Here is a 19,595-nt window from a genome sequence, read left to right as displayed (position 1 = left end):
TCCGAATGTGCATTTTTCAGGGTTGAGCCTGATGTTGTAGGTGCGCAGGGCTTTGAAGACTTGCGCTAGGTCTGAGGAGTGTTGTTGTGCGTTGGGGGACTTGACGATGATGTCGTCGACATATACCTCTACTGTCTTGCCCAGGAGTGGCTGGAAGACTCTGTCCATCAAGCGTTGGTACGTAGCGCCGGCGTTTTTGAGGCCAAAGGGCATGACTTTATAGTAAAGGTTGGCTTCCTCGGTTATGAACGCGGTTTTGATTTTATCTTCATCGGCCATGGGTATCTGGTTGTAGCCGGAGTAAGCGTCTAAGAAGCTCAGTAGGGCGTGTCCTGCGGCCCCATCAACGAGTCTGTCTATGCTAGGTAATGGGTAAGCGTCCCGGGGGCAGGCCTTGTTCAGGTCTGTGTAATCTACACACATACGCCACTTCCCACTGGGTTTCTTGACTAGCACCACGTTGGCGAGCCAGGTTGTGTACTGGGCCTCACCGACAAAACCGGCCTGTTTCAATTTTTCGGCCTCTGCCATAGCCGCTTGTCTTCTACTTTCTCCAAGCTTCCTTTTTTTCTGGGAGATGGGTTTTGCGTTAGGGAAGACGGATAGCCGGTGGGCGGCTATCCTAGGGTGAACGCCGGGGAGGTCGGCTGCGGACCAGGCGAAGAGGTCAGCATTCTGTTTGAGAACTTGCTCTATGTGATCTACCCCGCCTTCAGGAAGGGAAGTTCCAACCTGGAGGAAATGGCCTTGCTGTTCGAGTGGGAGCTACCTTGTTTCGCCCACCGGTTCGAGGCGTGTTTCGGAGTTTAGTCTGGGGTCCAGGTCATCGCCGTACAGAGTGGGGTGGGCTTGGGAATGTTCAATGTTGTGGGTTGTCAAGGGTGGGACTGGGAGTCTTAGGCTTGCCATGTAGCATTCTCTGGCTGCACGTTGGTCGCCATGTACTGTGATGATGTCGCCTTCCGGGGATGGGAACTTCATTGCAAGGTGTGGGGTGGATACTATGGCGCCAAGCGCGTTGATGGAGGGACGGCCAAGGAGGATGTTATAGGACGTGTGGGCGTCGACGACCAAGTAGCGAATGGGAATGGTTTTGGTCTGCCTTCCCTCTCCGAACGTTGTGTGAAGGTCGATGTACCCTTTGGTGGGGACTCTTTCGCCTGAGAATCCGTATATGGGCTCATTGTGAGGGGTCAGGTCAGCGAGGGGTATCTGCATCCTGTTGAATGTTTTCCAATACAAGATGTCCACCTGATCAATGAGAACCTTCTTTACCGCGAAGCTCTCGACTTCTACAGTTATGACCATGGGGTCGTCTTGGTTGGGGTCGGTACCTTGAAAGTCAGAGTCTGAAAAAGTGATGGGCGGCATTCTTCTTTGTGTTCGGCTGGATATTACGTGTATTTGCTGGACGGCCCGCAGGTGCCTCTTCCTCGATGAAGAGGACCTTCCTCCTCCTGCGAATCCTCCTGATATCGTATTGATCGTTCCTCGTAGGGGGGGTCTGTCATCCGCTCATCGCGGCTGCGGCTGTGGTGATTCCCTTTGTTCCGCGTTCTGTGCTCTGGCTGGCTCTCTCCTGGGCTCTCGGCGTTCGACTCGTTGGTCATTGCGACGCTCGGTTCTCCTGTTATCGTTCCTGTCGTAACGGGGTCTGGGTGGACCCGCCCCAACTTCTCTTATATAGTGCCTTAGATGTCCAGCTCGGATGAGTTCTTCGATTTTGTCTCGTAGGGTGTCGCATTCGTCGGTGGTGTGGCCATTGTTGCGGTGGTAGTGACAATACTTGCTCAAATCTGCGTTGGGCGGGTTTTGATACTTCCTGGGTGGGGGGAGGAGCTCCGCTTGCAGGACTTCATCGAGTATGCGGGACCGGGGTGCGTTGAGGGGGGCATAGTTCGAGAATTTTGCTGGTCTGCGTTCTAAGGGTCGGTTATGGTCCCGTGGAATGGGCTCTTTGTTGGTCCTTTTGGTCTCTGTCCACGCCGGGGCGGGTTGGGCATTGTTCTGGTAACGCCTCATGTCTTCAACCCTTATAAACATGGCCGCTCTCTTACGAAGTTCCTGCATACTCAAGGGGGGGCGCATCGCCAGCTCGTCGGCGAAAGGTCCCGGCCTGAGGGAGGTCATCATGTACATCAAGATGAGGTTAGGGGTGAGGTCCTTGATCTTCATGGCAATGGCCCCGAATCTGTCGATAAAAACTCGTAGGGGTTCTCCTTCTTCTTGTCTGAGGTTGAGGAGGGCGATTGTGGTTAGATCATGCCGCCTGCTTGTGTCAAATTGCGTGGTGAAGGTAGAGGTGAGTGTAGCGAAGGAGTCGATGGTGTAGGGGGGAGGCTCATAAACCACTCTAGGGCCGATCCCCTGAGGGCTACTGAGAATGATTTGCATAGCACTGCATCATCAGTGGAGTACAAGCTTATTTGATTGGTATAGATGGATACAAATTCATCTGGGTCCGTGGTTCCGTCGTAGGTGACTGTTGGTGCCTTCCATTTATGGGGTAGAGGTGTCTCCGTTATCCCATCCACGAAGGGGTGGCGGCGGTTTCTTCTGGAGGCGAAGGAGCTATAATTGCCGCCCAGGGTTGGAGCGGTGGGCCTGTATTCACTCTCGTCCTCAGTAGGGTGGACCTCAAGTTTTGAATAGGGAGGGGGGTCATTTTTCGATTGAGGGGGGGCCTCCATCCTCGAATGAGGGGGGTTTGGCTCCCCGGTCGCTTTGTCTGTCTCAATTTTCCGCCTAAGGCGGGAGTTTTCTTCCCTTAGTGCTTGCATCTCTTCCGCATTTCTCTTTTTATACTCCGCGAACTCCTCCTGCATCCTGGCTTGAGCTTCCAGGATGCGTGACACCTCCGAGGCGGGGCCGGGGTCGCCAACCTCCACAGTCGGCACCAAGGGGGGGACTTCTGCTGTTCTGCTTCACGTGGACACCATCTCGCTTCCGGGGTTTACCTTGGATCTGTGAAATACTCTTCGGCCCCACGGTGGGCGCCAATTGTTCTTAAAGGACCGAGGTCTGTAATCCACAAATCAACCAAGGGTCTTGTACGTCTTCTGGGGGCCGGTCTTCTTTCGTCAAAGGGGGGCTTGAGGGCGGCGCAGGGGACCTGCAAAAGACACTCCGATGCCTAAGTCAGCACTGGTGATGTCAGGGTTTCAGAGAATAATTAATGCGTAATGAATGCATGGGATAGTGTGCTATTTATACCTTTTTACCTGTGGGTCCTACCTGGGATGGGCTTTCTGGCCCAATACTCCTTTTTAGCCATTCTTGGATCTAGTGTAAAAGTGGAGAATTTACCAGGGGGTCCCTCAGGTCCTTCAGGTGTTGGCGGCGTCCGGTGCTCGGCCATGAGATGCGTAAAAGGGGGCTTTCTTTTGGGAGGGTGCCTTTGGCGTGGGAACCGGCTGTCGGGCTTCGGTATGCTGGCCGCGTGGTTTAACAGGGGGTGTGGTGCCAGGTGGGGACTGTGTTGTCCATATGAAGGGGCTCTTGTGTGGTAAGCGGCTCTGCGTGGTAGGCGGCCATCGCGCTCTCGGATGGCTGCCTGGTTCTGTGCGAGGGTGTCTCTGTGAGGTAGCGGCCATTGTGCTCTCTGATGGCCGCCTACTTGGGTATGGTTGGGACAGTGGCCATTGTGCTCTTTGATGGCCGCCTGGTTCTGTGCGAAGGCGTCCTTGTGAGGTAGGCGGCCATTGTGCTCTCTGATGGCCGCCTACTTGGGTATGGTTGGGACATTTAATATTTGTTTTTTTTATTTGTTTGATTTGTTTGATTTATTTATTTATTTATTTTTTATGAGAAACCAAATATTTTATAAAATTGCATTAAGTTTGCACACTTAATTAGAAAGAACCGTCTTTGGATGGGAGTTGTGGGAGTGCTAATACCTTCTCCACACGTAACCGACTCCCGAACCCAAACTTGGTTTCGAAGACTATTTATTTTTAAGGTTTTTCTATAATTTTTCTTAATAAATTATGGTAGCGACTCCTCTATTTTTATTTTTTTTTAAATTCGCCATCTCGTTGTGACCCCGATTGCGACATACATACATATATATATATATATGTATATATATATATATATATATATATGTATATATATATATATATATATATAATTGTATAAAGAAAACAAATTGGGGGGCCCTATACGTACACTAAGGTTCGTCCCTGCTTGGGGGCTACAAAGATCACATATCTAAGAAACCCGCCTTATGCACGACCTTGCCGAATACATGTCGACTCTGTAGGACGACATGTATTTGAATTGGCCGGCTAGTCAAGCCAACATAATCATCTCAAATTAAACAAACCTAAGATTAGATAGCTTATTCTTATTAACAGGTAACTAAGCCAATTGAATCAAAAGCCTAATCAAGCAATGTCCATAAACTTCGATATAAAAGATACATTTTACGAAATATATGCTTACGTATCTTTTACAGGCACATCCTATCCCTGATTCACACTAAAGGACAAGATATGCTTGAAGTCAAGACTGTGGATCCTTGAAGCTTGTTTGGAAGACTTTGCGGGATGGATATATATATATATATATATATCCATCCCGTGAGAACAAAAGTAATGTTTTTACTATTATATAATTTTGGTTAAATATTAAATTATCAATAATAAAATAAGTTCGTATCCGCATATGCAACTCAGCCATCTGCAATTTGTTCAACGGCTTGGTTTCCTCATTTTTCGTTGTTGCTTTGTGAAGAGCATCTGCTGGAAAGTAAGTTCCAAGTGAAGCATGGGTCATCAAGCAAGTGGAACATCAAAGGAAAAAAAAAAATTGAGGGAAGTAATATAGGCTTTTTCTTCCTGACCCCATGATGTCTAACTGCATTGCCATATTTTTAAAATAAACATTTTATCCTTTGTAAAGGTTACTTTTATATATTATCTGTTCTGAAAATTTTCCAAAACAAATTTTTCAGAATTTTTACAAGAATTTTGAAATAGAATTTTGGATAAGTGAATAATTTTAGATTTTTAGAAAGTTCATCTTAACTTGAACTCACAAAATCCATTTGATAAGTGAAATTGGCACTTAAATATATATTATAATTTAATCATGTTTTTTTAGAAGTAAAATATTCGATACACTCTTTCACCCAACTTTTATATGTGTATATATATTACATAATTTATTCATATTCATAAATGATTACAAATTTTGAATACATTTTGTCATATTTGATCATGAAAATAGAGAAAGATCCAATACCACATAGTACACTTGACCTAAGCAAATTTTGTTAAAATATATTTTGATACTATCACAGAAAATCATTTTTAATCGTAACTCAATCTTATAAAACCATCAACCTTGTGAAACCAACCTAGTAAATTCACATCCAACTTATAATATCTCTATATAATTCAATATATCCATTATTTTTTTTCCAGCAGGATTTAATTCTTTCAGGTATTGTCTTCATACTCAGATTAGGATATTCCCAACTTTGAAGTAAATGTAGCTACAGCATAGTGAAGAGGTTTCAGAAAATCTTGCCAACAACGCAAGTATCAAGACAAAACAAATAGAGAAATTTAACAGTAATTGGATCAATCAAATACAATCAATTAGCACCTCAAACAATGAACATAGCTTCCACCAATTCTATAATGTAGGCTCTAAAAACTTTATCAAGTGTCACTCACAAAGGCAAACAAAAACATGCCCTGGTGTTGGTGAAAAAGAAAATTGAATAAAGGCATTCAAACCCCAAGGTATGAATCCTTAAGCACAATCCAAAGGCATATTTCACTGGTTACACACTTATAATACAAGGAAAACTCAAATAATTACAGTTGACAAAAATAATATTCAAGGTGAGAGACATTACGTTTCTAAAGGAGCTTTGTGATCAGGTCCAGCAAGAATAATCTGCATTACAAATATACCAATGAAGACCAAGAGGTTAAAAAGGGATTGAAATGGATCATAAAATGCTTCAATTCTAAAAGATATAGCTCTGATTTTACTCCACTAAATCATGCTTCAATCCAAACCAATAAACACTACTTTTTCTGGGGGCACTTTATAGAGGGTACAAAATTTGACATTGTTATAAAATACATGCACATGTATAACAATGTATGCTGAAAGATTAAAAGAGTCAAATCCATCTCATTATAAATCAAGTGTGTGTGAATAGTTTAGGAAGACTTACATTGCAGTCAAATGCAAACCTCCTTGCAAGCATGATGGCTGCATTCCGTTCTCTCTCTGACTCAAAAGCTAAAACAAAAGAACGGCCTTGCTTCGGTTGCCAGAACACTGCCTGTGCTGCAGCATTTCCCCCTCCTCGAACTCCACAAAGCTAAAGAAAACAAAAGAAGCATCATATTTTAATGTACAACAACAAACTTATACTTTAAATCTACTTGACCTCATAAAACTGACTTGTAAGATAAGGTTTAAACCTACTTATATATTATCATTTGGTCTTATGTGTAGTTAATATAAGATCTCCAACATATTTCACACAGAAATATAGCTACATCACTCAAGGTATAGACTGCCAGAACATCAGTATTCATCACATTTTTCTTGTTACTAAGACCAGACAAGCTAAAGAATGATAAAATGCGAAAAACTATTAGTTGTCACTTGTCACCAAGAACTATATACAACTGAGCACCCACGATTTGAATACCTGCATTGAACTAGAATAATATTCCTTGGTAATTGTTGTCTTTCCTTTACAGAGTTTCATCCTCATCTTTCCGACATGGAGCACATGAATAGATTCAGTTGGATGGTCTGAGCCAGTCTGAGTCACAACCACCTGCAATGTGTTAAACTATTATTATTATCACTGTTAATAAAGTGCAAACAAACAACTATAGCTAGTGACAATTCAACACTACTTTTAGTTAAAATTCGTTCAAGGACAAAACCATATATATTAGGCGACAAGGAACGAATGACAAGCTTATATAACATTGACAATTAAAATGATACGCATAGACAGATGCTTAAATATGATACAATTAGCTAAGTATAAGAGGAAGAAAAAGGAAACATTTCAAGTTGAAAAGGTCATAATGACATACATTGAATTCAGTGTCATGTTTTCGCACAAGTGCCTCGACATAGGTTCCCAAACCAGCAGCTGGATAAGAATATGATATAAATGAATAGCTTGATTGGCAAAGAACCAAGTCCATTTGTAAATTGATAATACAAAACATCTAGTTTAAATATCAGAAAATACATACAAATAATTCCTGTTAATCAATACTAAATCAAAAGAGTGGACAAGGTATGGGAACCAAACCAAACCTGGATCAATTGGACCAGTGGTTGACAATGTAATCTCCTGGCCTTTTGAAAGAATATCAACTTGCAATACACGTCCAACGTCAAAAGGCTCAGGGGCGTAAACTGACTTGGTAGCTCCTGATTACAGAAAAGATATATTATATTATAGGCAAGGACAGGACAGATGCTAGATATGAAATTTAATATCAATATTCCACTACTATGCATCTCGAATGTACACTTTATAGATAGATTAAGCCCTTCCAATAGTTAAGACTGGCTAACACAATGTATAATAGACACAAATACTCACATGCTATGGTTCATAAAAAGAATAGTTATAACAACATTCAATCAATGTGAACGTCTCCACAAGGAAAAACTTTCATAACCAGTGAGAATTTTGCTTAGAAAAATGAAACTTGTGATAGGGAGAAAATATGGCAATATCAGGTCGGCTAGATAGACAAAAGGTTAATGACCAAAATTGCACCTTCAACGGAAAGGTGACGTCTAAAAGAGTGGAAGATATCAACAGGGGTATTGGTAATAACCCGACGATGAAAGGATATAGCGAATAACACTTGACGGATTTGTTTCAGTGAACAGGGCAGGTCATGACAGCAAAAAGAAAACAGAAGTTAAGAAAAAGACGAACAGACAGAGAGAGAACTCCAGAGACAAGAGAAGGGTCAATACACCACACTTTTTACCCTCTCCACTCACACTTATATAATCCGTTCCCCACGTAGTCAATCCATTGTTTATGTGAATCTTTTCTCACTCTTGCGTGTAACACTCCTCTCTGGACATGTGCCAAATATCCTTTTCCTCCAACTAACTCTGGTTGTTGCCTTTTGCTGATTAGTCCCTCACTTCTATCCGCTGTTTTTGTGCTTGACTCCCTTACAATTCTCCCTCCATTAAAAATAACCTTGTACTCAAGATTGAATTTGCGGCAATGCTGTTATATCACTACTACATCTTCCCAAGTTGCTGAACACCGTTATTGGTTGAAGTAATGGACCTTTTTCATTGGTCAGCGGCGAGAATGGCATATATGGTTGAGATGCATCTCCCTTAAATGGTCTCAGAACCGATACATGTAACGCAGGGTGGATGAAAGCAGAGCTAGGTAAATTGAGTTTATAAGCCACAGCCCCTATTCTCTCCATTATCTCGAATGGTCCAAAACACCTCATTCCCAGCTTTTGGTTCTTCCTCAAGGCCAATGAGTGCAGTTTAACGAAAACTATATCACCTATTGCAAATTCAAAGTACCTTCTATTCTTATCAGCTTCTTTCAATAAGCGACATAAAGGGGTTATGGTCCCATATCTAAGCACATTCTTGTTTCTTTTCTCTTCATCCCATCAGAAGAGAAAAGAAAATCAAGAGGGAACCTAAAGTGCTCTACAGTTGGAAGATCATATACCACTCTTATCTACGTTGTTCCCGATGACCAATCCAGGTACACTTCTACACACTACTCTATGGAGTATTGGGGATTGTACATGATATGAGAGGGTTTGATTGCTCAATAATAATTATTAGTCTATATTTGATGGCATAATTTAACAATTGGTATCATAGCACATTACATTTATGTTTAAGTTTTTTTTGTCCCTAATTGCATGAACCCTACTCTATTTTTCCCCAAATTTTATTTGAAACCTACGAGTTTGGCCAGGGTTTGAAACCCACAAGAGAGATGAAACCAGACCTGGATTTAACCATAAACAATTAAAATAAAAATCCCTAAATCTCATAATTAGGGTTTCTGATAATTTTTGGGAAAAATAGATTAGGCTTCATGCAATTAGGGACCAAAAAACTTAATCATAAATCTAACCTGCTCTAATACCAATTGTTAGATTATGCATCAAATATAGATTAATAATTAATGAGCAATCAAACCCTCTCATACCATGAACAATCCCCAATACCCAATAGAGCAATGTGTAGAAGCCTACCTGGATTGACAATTGGAAACAACGTAGATAAGAGTGGTATATTTGATCTTCTAGCTTAGGTTCCTCTTGATTTTAACTTTTGATGGAGATGAAGAGAAAGGAAACAGGATTGTACCTGCTTACATATGGGAACCATAACCCTTTTATGTAACCTTTGTTTTTTACTTTTTCTTAAATTTCAATATTTCTAATTTGGTCCCTCATCAAATTAAAATATTGCTTATGGTACAATTAATCTTTCATGACATATGTGCCCTTAGTCATAAATTTAAATTAATTAGATCACTTTAATAAATTGGCTAATAAAATATAATGACCCAAACACATTAAATTATTTATTATATATATATATATATGTGTGTGTGTGTGTGTGTGTGTGTATGACCCAAATTGTTAACAGTATCTTCATATGTAACTGTATTCTCTCTAAATTCTTCTTCAACTGGTCCAACAAAACATTTATCTGTTGCAATAATTCCTCAATTGAAGGAGTTGGTATGAGTTGTGGAAAGGTTGTTAAACATGGGAGAATATTTTTATTATTTAGTCTCATGAGACAGAGGGGAGAGGGGCTTCTGATCAGATTCTGTTAGAGGAGCTATGCTCTGGGCAATTGGAGTTTTCCTCCTTTTGTAGTTTCCTTTCTATTGCAAATAACATACAATTTTCCAGTGCCTTCATATTTTTGCTTCTCTTTTTACCAACATAATATTGTTCTGTAACAGTGTCATTATTAAGATGGTGTAAGATAGCTTTCAAACACTTTGGCGTTGGTTGTATTTCAGACATACAAGTTGTATACCTAACTGCAATCAGAGCTTAATAGAGAAGACAGTGTGTATGATTTGAACTCAGAAACTTATATTACAGATTTCAGATCAGAAACGTTTTCTGTCTCCCTCTTGAATTGGTACACTGATTACTTTCACATTTTGTTGATCATATAATTGATTATTCCTCTTTTACTTAGAAGTTTGAAGATTTGTCTTCGGTTTATAGTTTATAAGGCTTAGTACCAGGAAGGTTGAACACTTAAGCAACCTGATATATATTACAGAATAAGACAGTAATCATGTAGACAGATACTTTGAAGCTGAAATGTTTGACAAAATAATAGAGTTTTTTGGGGAGAAGAAGTTAATTTTTCTTACTCCAAAGCAAAAAATGTGATAATAATCATAAGTTCATAGGTAACCATGCTAATTGGGTACATTACTTAGTTAGGTGAGACAGTATGAAAGATACATGTTGCCTTTAGAAAAAGGACGTTGAGAGAGATCTTGTCTTTTTGAGAAAGTATTGCACACTATAGAAATGTCCGATAATCAAATGCTATGTTAATATCAATACCCAACCATGGTATAATAGAAGTAGATAACAGTGTAAGCAATGAATCATGATTAGCATGATAAAAGAAATCCAACAGACAATATTAACTTCTAAAATATGATCATTTAAAGTGCAAAGCCCAACGAATTTTTACCTGAAATAAGTTCCTTTTTGGCTCCTTCAGTTGCTATGCGATACCACTGAATGGAACACTTTGAAAGTTCAGGGGCATTATCGGAGCAAGGTTGAATTTGCAAATATGAACCTAGCGTTTCAGCTCCTTCTAATTCATACAAATGGGGAACATTTTCCTCTCCTTCCTTTGTCCTTGATAACTGAAAAATAGAAATGGAAGAAAATCGATATTAACTTACTAAGGAGGACAATCGGATCACTCCTCAATTATATCAAAGAAACATATCACATTCACTTCAAACCAAAGTATACTTTAATGATGTCCAAAAATCCCCAAGTCTATGTCTTACATAATAGCAGGAGGAAGGAATATGGAAGATGTCAGTACATTTTTATTTCATTTTAATCATCAATTCCAACAAGTGATGCTGATTAGGTTTGAGAAATTGATGGTAAGATACTAGTGTGTATACACACTCACACATCAACATATGTATTCAATACACACAGAGAAACACATTTCATACAGCAGAATAAACAAGTAGTTCTGAAGTCTTGTACATTAAAGAAATGTACTTCATAGATCAGTCAACACAAAAGAAAATCACAACTACTTCAGAATGACTTAAGATCGTAGGAACACCTCCTTTTGTAGACGAAGATAAAGTCTAGACTTCTCGGCAAGTTGAGCCCTTAATGCTCGAAGCTCATGTTCCATATCCATAACCTAAAATTAATATACAAACAACAAAGAGATGGAGATCAGGGTACTACAATGAAGAGCAAAAAACATTAAATATTGGTCTATAGGAGATGAAATAAGAACAAAGGAACAATGTGTACCTTGCTTGGCTGATGCAGCATTTTGATTCTCCGTGCCTCTTGAACCTCCTTCATTAATTGATCCAGGTCCTAAAGTTCCCATAGAACTAAATTTTGTTAAAATGAAAATTACTTAGTTGATGCACCACTGCAATATGAACAGTTACATTTTTATGCAAGCAGTGAATATTATGATTATTGAGTAGTTTGCTTTATTTGATAATTAGTTTTAAAATAAAATAACATAATATATAAGAGTAAGTCAGTAAAGAACAACTAGAGGAACATTTAAAAAGTGAGGGAAAGAATCAATAATGCATAAGACTGTCTAGTCTCTCCATACATCAGAAATTATGTAAACTCCTCTGAAACAGGCAAGATCATGGAAAAAAAGAGAAGCAATAAGAACTGTTACAAAAACAAATCTATGATGGAAGATTGGTCCTTAAGAAAACACGCATTTTTTTCCAACCTCATACAACAAAAGAAATTCAAAACTGCCTAATACTACCATCTATCTGGTATCCTTGTTTTGTCCCTAAAACTTTGAAAAGAAATGACAAATACTTGTTGGTATTAAGTGAAGGCAAACACCCAATGATACATTTTCAGAATACCAGATATCATATTCCAAGGGAGAGAAGCTGACATACATATACAATCTAGAAATACAATAATTAGTAATGCAGTATAAACGAAGAACTATATCATACAAGGAGTTTTACATTTTTCATATGAAATTGCCTTAAGAAAACTTTTACCTGTTAGTAAACAGGTCAAGAAAATGAAGATACTCACAGGACTTGAAACACACTACATAAGAATCAATTTGTTGATTGGAAGAATGTGAGTAATTCAAGCAAAAGCAAAAAGGATTGAAACACATTACTCTGCCAACATTCAGTTCTCTTCCATAGTGAAAATTCCAAGGAGGATTAGATTTAAAATCAAGAATACAGTTCTGTAGTTTTGTACAGAAGATAAAGATATAGGTGTGAAAATGAATATAATAAGGAATATCCGTTAGCAAAACAAGCACCCAAAATTTGGCATGAGAAACATCATCTGAACCAAAAGAAACAAAAAATGCTCTAAAAGAACTACATTAAAGCTCAAGTAACTAGTTGGAATTTGGAAATATCAACTGAGGGCCTGCCTCAATAAAGGACTAATTTCATATACATAAATTCATTATATTTAAAGGAAATGTATTTGAATTGAGAGAAAAATACACTTAAAACATTATGGAAGAAGGAATGATCCAAACCTGCTTCCCTGAAGCTTCAGACATTCTCTCATGCTCCTGAAGTGCCTCCTCAACTCTCTGAACTGCTGCTCTGGCATTTTCTATTTCAAAACGAGCAAAAGCTCTTTCCTCATTCACAAGTTTCTTAGCATCTTCAGAAGCCTACAAATGAATTTAAACTCTCAACAGTAGGAAAGAAATTTATTTTGTAACTCACTCTAACATTCATTCATAATAAACGACACATCATGCTGATAAAATGTTGAATAAACTGAGCTGAGAAGTTTCATTCCCTGGACAAATTAGACAGCACATACACTAATAGACAGACAAAGTAGCAGGCTTGCAGTACACAGCATTTTTTTCATTATTATATGTAATAACTACAAACATGCTATGTGTTGATACTCTCAGATCATTCTTTCAATAGTATAGTCTCCCTTAGAAACAGAAATATGATGCTCCTCAATTTATAGCACTGCACTGTTTATGTTGTCCTTTGATGTCAGCAGTTGAAGCAAAGCACTTACAGGGAATCTTTATACCAAATTTATAAATAGACATCATAGTTGGTTTAGTGACTTTATAACAGACAACGAAGGATCAGAGTGCTGTTATACATTAATGTTTATTGTAATGTTATTGTTCTTGTTTTGCTTTCTTTGGCTCCGGAATTTTGAGTAAATATAATATGTTCTGTCAGTACAAACCTTTAATTTTTATCTCTCATCAAATTTCAGCCTAAAGCACCAAAAATAAAGTAAAAACAAAAAGCATCACCTGCTTAAGAAAATTTGTTAGCTTCTTCACCTCAACCTTCTCTTGGATTAGTTCCCCTTCCCTTTGAGTCAACTGAACTGCTAGAGCTTCAACCTGCAGAATGCACCAAATAACCTACAGTTTATTATAATAAAACATAAATTGATGCAAGAATAAATGACCCATAGAAGATTGTAACTTCGGCAAAGGAGAGGTTAAGCAGTGAATATATTATATAAATGACAAAAGTTAAGATAATGCAAATTTTAAGAAAAAACTATATTTTTTATGTTGTCATCAATAGCTTTCCATTCACTTCTCATCCATCCCAACCACAAACCCAGGTTCTCCACCCGAACTATTTATTCTGACCTATCCTGACAGAACAAAAACAATATGAAAAAACAAGTGCTCTTCTTGTTGGATATTTATTGAAGCAACTCCTTTAGAAAAATATAAACTTCAAGAGAATAATACTGTGATTTATATTATGAAAGAACTATTTTTTCATCCTTAATCACCAACTACACTAATCTGTGACAGTTATTTTACACTTTAGAGTTTCAAATGACCATAAAATGAATGCGCAACTCTAAAACTAATGGGATAATTTGCTGCATGGTAAAATTAAATAATCAATTATAAATAGATGATGCAACGAAAAAGTTGTCTGATGATCATACTATAATGAACGTACTTTAGAATATACTATCAGCTCCATATGATTTTTGTATCAAACATAGGATAAATAAATGGTTAGTTTGGTATAAGCACAAACAAAGTACATCTAAAATAGGACCTAACCATAGCAATAGCTTCTGCAACATCCTCCTTGTTTCTTCCTGCCACTCTCCCTTTTAAGGATTGCAGTGCATCTCGAAGCTTCTTCAAAAGAACATGTTTTTCCAGTGAAGCTGCTTCTCTGAGTCTAGCCTGAATTCCACCACCATACAAAAAGATTAGTACTGAAAACAACATGAAGAGCACTGCAAATTATGAACACTGATAATCTCAGTAGGTAAAAATACAAAAAACAAATTACATAATAGAATTCTCAAGTTGAAATGCTCTCCAAAATTATGCATTACATTGGCATTACAAAAATAAGTTGAATTCTAAATATCAAAATTATGACCTCTTCAGACAACTTAGCAGCAGCTGCCAAACCCTTCTCAAATTTACTGGCAAGATCGCGAACAGACATTCGTTTCTGCTGTTCCAACAGCTGTGCAGTCTCACGTGCAACAACCTCCTTCATAGATAGCACTTTTGGATCACCCTTTGTCTCCATGATCTGATTATTAACCCCTATTTTGTAATTAGGAAACCGAAGAGAAGCAAATATTACATCGGCCGACACTGCTGGCACTGCATCTTTCTTCATCGTATCCCCAAAATCACGGGTCATCCTCGTCATTTTCACGATCTAACACCTCTGTGACAAAAAAAATGCAATCTTTAGCCACAACAGTTGAGCAGATTATGCTCCACTTAATGTAGTCCAATGAATTTTCACAAACAAGCCAAAAGAAAAGGAGCATTCACTCACAATTAAAATAATAACAAAAAAGACATACCCCAAATCAGAAACTAATAAATTGAGATACCACTAATCCACTCTACCCACTAAACTCACTGAAATCAAAATAAAAATCTGACACAGACACTCTAACACAGACACTCTAACAATGAAACTAAACCCTATTCCACCTGCTTATCACATTTTTTATCCTTTTTTTCTAGTTGTAAGCTATGAGGGAAAAGCAAGATAACCAAAAAGAGACAAAAACAAAACTTGAACTTACAGATCATGAAATGACAAAAAATTGGTACTTGAGTTTGGATTCTTAGATCAGATGCAAAGGGGTTGCTGAAGTTTTGCTATCCACCAACAGGGTAACAATGAGAGAGAGAAGGAGAGAGAGAGAGAGAGAGAATAGGAAAGCAAAGATGGTAGCTTTACTTTTTGAAAGGAAAAAGAGAATGGCGCCCCAAAGGGTGGCCCCTAAACAAGTTTGTGTTTTAAGTGTTAACGTTTTTGGTTGTATTGTTACCATGTCGGATACTCTCTCTCTTCTCCATGCCTTATGCTTTAAACTCAAAACTCTTTGGCGGGTCCCAACGTTCTCTTCTTTCCATTCACATCTCCCTCACACTTCTTTCCAACTTGTAACCAACAATAGAAAATTATGAGTATCATTTGAAATATTTTGAAAATGAAGTTAACAAAGGATTAATCTATTATAAAAATAAAATCATATACCAAGCTAATTTTCAAAAGAAAGTCAACATAAATTGTCGTTTTTGAGAATAAATTATTTTCTTAGTGTCACTTTTTGTTGAAAATAACACTATAACTGTATGTATAGTGGCAATTTTTTATGCTTTACATGCAATTATTATGTAACTAACCACTTAGCTATTTGACTTGGGTTTGTTTAAAGAAAAGAAAGGTGATTTGAATTATTTTGTTAAAATGCATGATGGTAATGTCTGGGAAAACTACTCCAAAACATGAGTTGTTATATTCTTCTGGAAGGTGTGGTTTTCATTGTGTATTCAAATTTCTTTGCACTTCTTCCTCCTCAATCATCATCTATCATCCATCATCATAAATTATCTAACTTCCTATGTACTCGGATACTCATGAAATTTTATCTCCTTCACATAATTTATATATATATATATATATATTCAACTTACATGACCATTTTCACTTCCTATTCAATTTGCTCATTTTAAGCTTTTCTCTAAAGGGGTTTAGACAGTGAAATATGATTGGATGATGAAATGATATCATTTTAAATATATAAAATTAAATAGAGTTATTAAAACTTGTAGGATGAGTTTAAATCAACAATAAAATACAGTCCTTGCCTCCTGTAATGATTAATGCTTGCTCCCATAAAATATAATTAATTTGTATGTAATTATGAAATACAATTAATTTGTTATAATAAAGATTAATAAAGATTAGATAAAATTCTTCAAATTTCAAATTCAATTCAAAGATATTAATAATAAAATAGGAACATTAAAAGATTCATTGCACCATTTAAAATTGTAACTGAACTTAAAAACTTACTTTGGTGGTTAGTTGATATGTTAAACGATACAAGTTAAATTTCTTAACCTTCTCCTTACAATTCAGAAATTGTAATTGCACAAACAAACAAAAAAAAGAAGTAAAATGTGAAACAAATTTTTACCCTTCATCGTATACGCGGGGTTTGAGTAGATATTTTTGTTATTATTTATTTATGTTAGATAAGTTATTTATTTATTCATTACTTTTTTATATTTAAGAAAATATTAATTATTTTTATAATAATTACATATTTATTTTTACTTTACTTTTAATTAATTTTAATATTATTTTCCTACTTGTAAATCTGAGAAGAGTTAATATAATAAGGAGCAAAGACTGGTAAAATGTTGTGTGTGAAAATTTGAGTGATTTTCTAAGCACTGTGCAATTAAAATTTGGACAACCTTACATTATAATATTTTAAAATGATGTAATGATTCAGTGATTTTTTTATGGAAGTGAATTGCCGCAAGTAGTTTTTCTTGGTTCCGTTGTGGTAACCTAAACCCCTTAATGGACTCCAGTTGCAAGCAGGTTGCTAAAATTTGTTGATTCTCGTGTTGGAAGCTTTGGGTTGGCACACCCAGTAGCGATTCGAGGTTAGCTTGTGTTCTTAAAACTAATGCATACCAGGTGTGTGTGAAAAGGAGTCAGTGCATAATTTTGTCTCGTTTGAATTGGTGTGTTTTATGGAAGCACGCAGTGTGTTGTGCTGTCTCATGGGGTGGAAAACTATTGTTGATATTTTAGAATACCGATTGATAGTGGACTTGTTGGTCCATCTTGAAGCAGCAGAGGTCTTGTGAATGGTGCTGCAATTGTTTCTGTATGGATGGAGGGAGGCATACCACACGTTTGTATAAATGTCTCAGTGGAAATTAGTCATCTCCAACGTTGATTACACTACGGGTCACAATTTCAACACTTAAATTGGGTGGATTCAAGAGGTTGTGGTGCAGGAGATTTGGACAGCAGCTTCAGAGGTCCAAGCTTTTGTCTCAAGCGGTGGCAGCTCCTTTCGATTTTCGTTTATATAGTTTGAAGGTTCAATTGATCTGGCTCCATCATACATGTGGCAGTAGCTAAGCCCCATTCTTTTTGGCAGCAAAGGGTCCAATTACACAACGCTGGTCAACAACAAGATGGAGGTGGCTGTTTAGAGCGGTGTAAACATGAAACTTTCTGCTGGATCACAGTTCTGAAGCATATGGACTTCTATTTGGTCCAATTGTCACTACAAAAAAAAGGATATATAACATGGGTCATTTTATGGAGGTTAAAAAGACCTCCAAAAATAAAAATCATATAGACATTATGATAACTTTTCTAAATGCTAATAATGGAGGAGGTTTTTTATTTTTTCTTAGGAGGTTTATGACCTCTGCAAATTACAACACATTCTTCTCTAAAGTAAATGAAATTTTCCCAAGTGAAAACCTAAGTTAACACTGCCATAACCTCAACCATTCAAAAACGTAAGTTCACAGTGTCGTAACCTCAACCAATCGAAAACCTAAGTCGACCAATCGAAAACCTAAGCCATGTCGTAGCTCCGTCGCGCTGCGCCGTCTTCGTCGCGTCGTCGCGCCCATCTCCGTCACGCTGCGCCGTCTTCGTCGCGCAGTCTCCGTCACGGCGTCTCCGTCGCGCAGTCTCCCTCGCGCCGTCTCCCTCGCGCAGTCTCCGTCGCAGCGTCTCCGTCGCGCAGTCTCCCTCGCGCTGTCTTTGTCGCGCAATCTCCCTCGCACCGTCTCTGTCGCGCAGTCTCCTTCGCACCGTCTCCGTCGCGCAGTCTCCGTCGCGTAGTCTCCGTCGCGCCGTCTCCGTCGGCGTGCTCTTCTTCGCTTCATCTCGGTCGCTCTATCTCCGTTTTCCCATCTCCGTGGCGTCATCATCCCGGTTAGCCTCTGTGGTAGCCTCTTTCGTTATGCCCTCTCCTTCACTCTGGCCCTCCATCACATCCAGTGGCTTCTTTACAGTCAAGGTACACCTGGAAATTTTTGTTACCTTATCGATATACCTACATCTTCTTTAACACATTGCACCACTTTGCTCGATTTGTCACTCTCTACAGTAGTCAACTTTACTTCATAGCACACTTTTACAATTGCATCAAACACTACTTTCATGCTATCTGGGAGAGATTGGATGGAACTATTATCCCATCTGAAATTCATACAAACAAAAGGAGGATTATAAAGGAATACTTAAGAACTACAAATTCATGAGTGTGAAGGATTTTCAAATCATTAATTTTTCCATTGTCGTATAGCATGATATAAAATTTGTCGATCATATAATTTGGATTGAGATAAACCTTTGAATTGCCTGTGTGAAGAGTTCAATTTCTTCTACTGTGTCGTAGGAATCATAAGTATCATCTAGAAGAGAGATACAACCAATCAATTTGCTCTCTATCTTTCTTGCAATACTATATTCAGCTTTGTAAGTCATGGTCACTGACCACAAATAACACTCAACTACCCTATCTCTTGCGTAAGGCACCTTTGTCGCACTCTTGTTCAATGCTTTATGAGAGTATCACTTATGGTCAATTAATGTGTTTCTTCACTTTTGTTTTTACTTGCAGCTGTCAATGGACTCATTACCTAATCTCAACTAGCATCCTGGTTTTATTCTCTATCTCTTTATTCATTTGTCATTTGTCATGTTTATGTTGCCTATATTATTAAAACTAGCATTATTTGTGTAGCCTATATTGAAGAACAATTACCATTTGTGTTTTTAGTCTTGTCTTTATTCTGCAGAAAATTTAAAAATTGTTCTAAAGTATATCCTAATACTAAAACTTACAAAACACTATTATAACAATGCTAACAAACCTAAATTTCCCTTTAGAAACTATTCTTAAAATTATCTACTCTCTAGAATTATAACAGCAAAATAAAAAAGTGCACTTATGAAAAAAAAATACCAAAACTAAAACTACAGCAAA

General features: G+C 37.9%; 1 protein-coding gene across 2 annotated transcripts; it reads right to left on the bottom strand.

Moving 5' to 3' along the window:
• Positions 1-5,544: 5,544 nt before the first annotated feature.
• Positions 5,545-15,623, bottom strand: LOC114188915 (stomatal closure-related actin-binding protein 1-like). Of its 2 annotated transcripts, none has more exons than XM_028077584.2 (13): positions 15,357-15,623; positions 14,687-14,986; positions 14,356-14,484; positions 13,573-13,665; positions 12,814-12,954; positions 11,568-11,636; positions 11,368-11,451; positions 10,744-10,924; positions 7,309-7,425; positions 7,080-7,138; positions 6,680-6,811; positions 6,194-6,343; positions 5,545-5,907 (listed from the first exon to the last, which is right to left on the bottom strand). In XM_028077584.2, the coding sequence occupies exons 2-13, from the start codon at positions 14,966-14,968 to the stop codon at positions 5,863-5,865; spliced, it is 1,482 nt and encodes a 493-aa protein (XP_027933385.1). In that variant the 5' UTR covers positions 14,969-14,986; positions 15,357-15,623; the 3' UTR covers positions 5,545-5,862. The 2 variants fall into 2 exon arrangements, with proteins under 2 accessions (XP_027933385.1, XP_027933386.1); XM_028077585.2 differs by lacking the exon at positions 15,357-15,623 and adding an exon at positions 15,129-15,343.
• Positions 15,624-19,595: the final 3,972 nt, after the last annotated feature.

Source organism: Vigna unguiculata, chromosome 6 (genome assembly GCF_037176805.1).
Source record: "Vigna unguiculata cultivar grain cowpea cultivar isolate G323 ecotype 2 chromosome 6, ASM3717680v1, whole genome shotgun sequence".
Lineage (NCBI taxonomy): Eukaryota > Viridiplantae > Streptophyta > Magnoliopsida > Fabales > Fabaceae > Vigna > Vigna unguiculata.
The sequence above is the reverse complement of the archived record's forward strand: the minus strand, read 5'-3'. Positions and strand labels throughout refer to the sequence as shown.

Coding starts and splice junctions, on each gene's coding strand:
- LOC114188915 (XM_028077584.2), bottom strand. CDS start 14,968: ATGACGAGGATGACCCGTGATTTTGGGGATACGATGAAGAAAGATGCA. Junction 12,955..13,572: donor TAACAAATTTTCTTAAGCAG/GTGATGCTTTTT, acceptor ATTCATTTGTAG/GCTTCTGAAGATGCTAAGAA. Junction 6,344..6,679: donor ATTATTCTAGTTCAATGCAG/GTATTCAAATCG, acceptor TGTTTTCTTTAG/CTTTGTGGAGTTCGAGGAGG.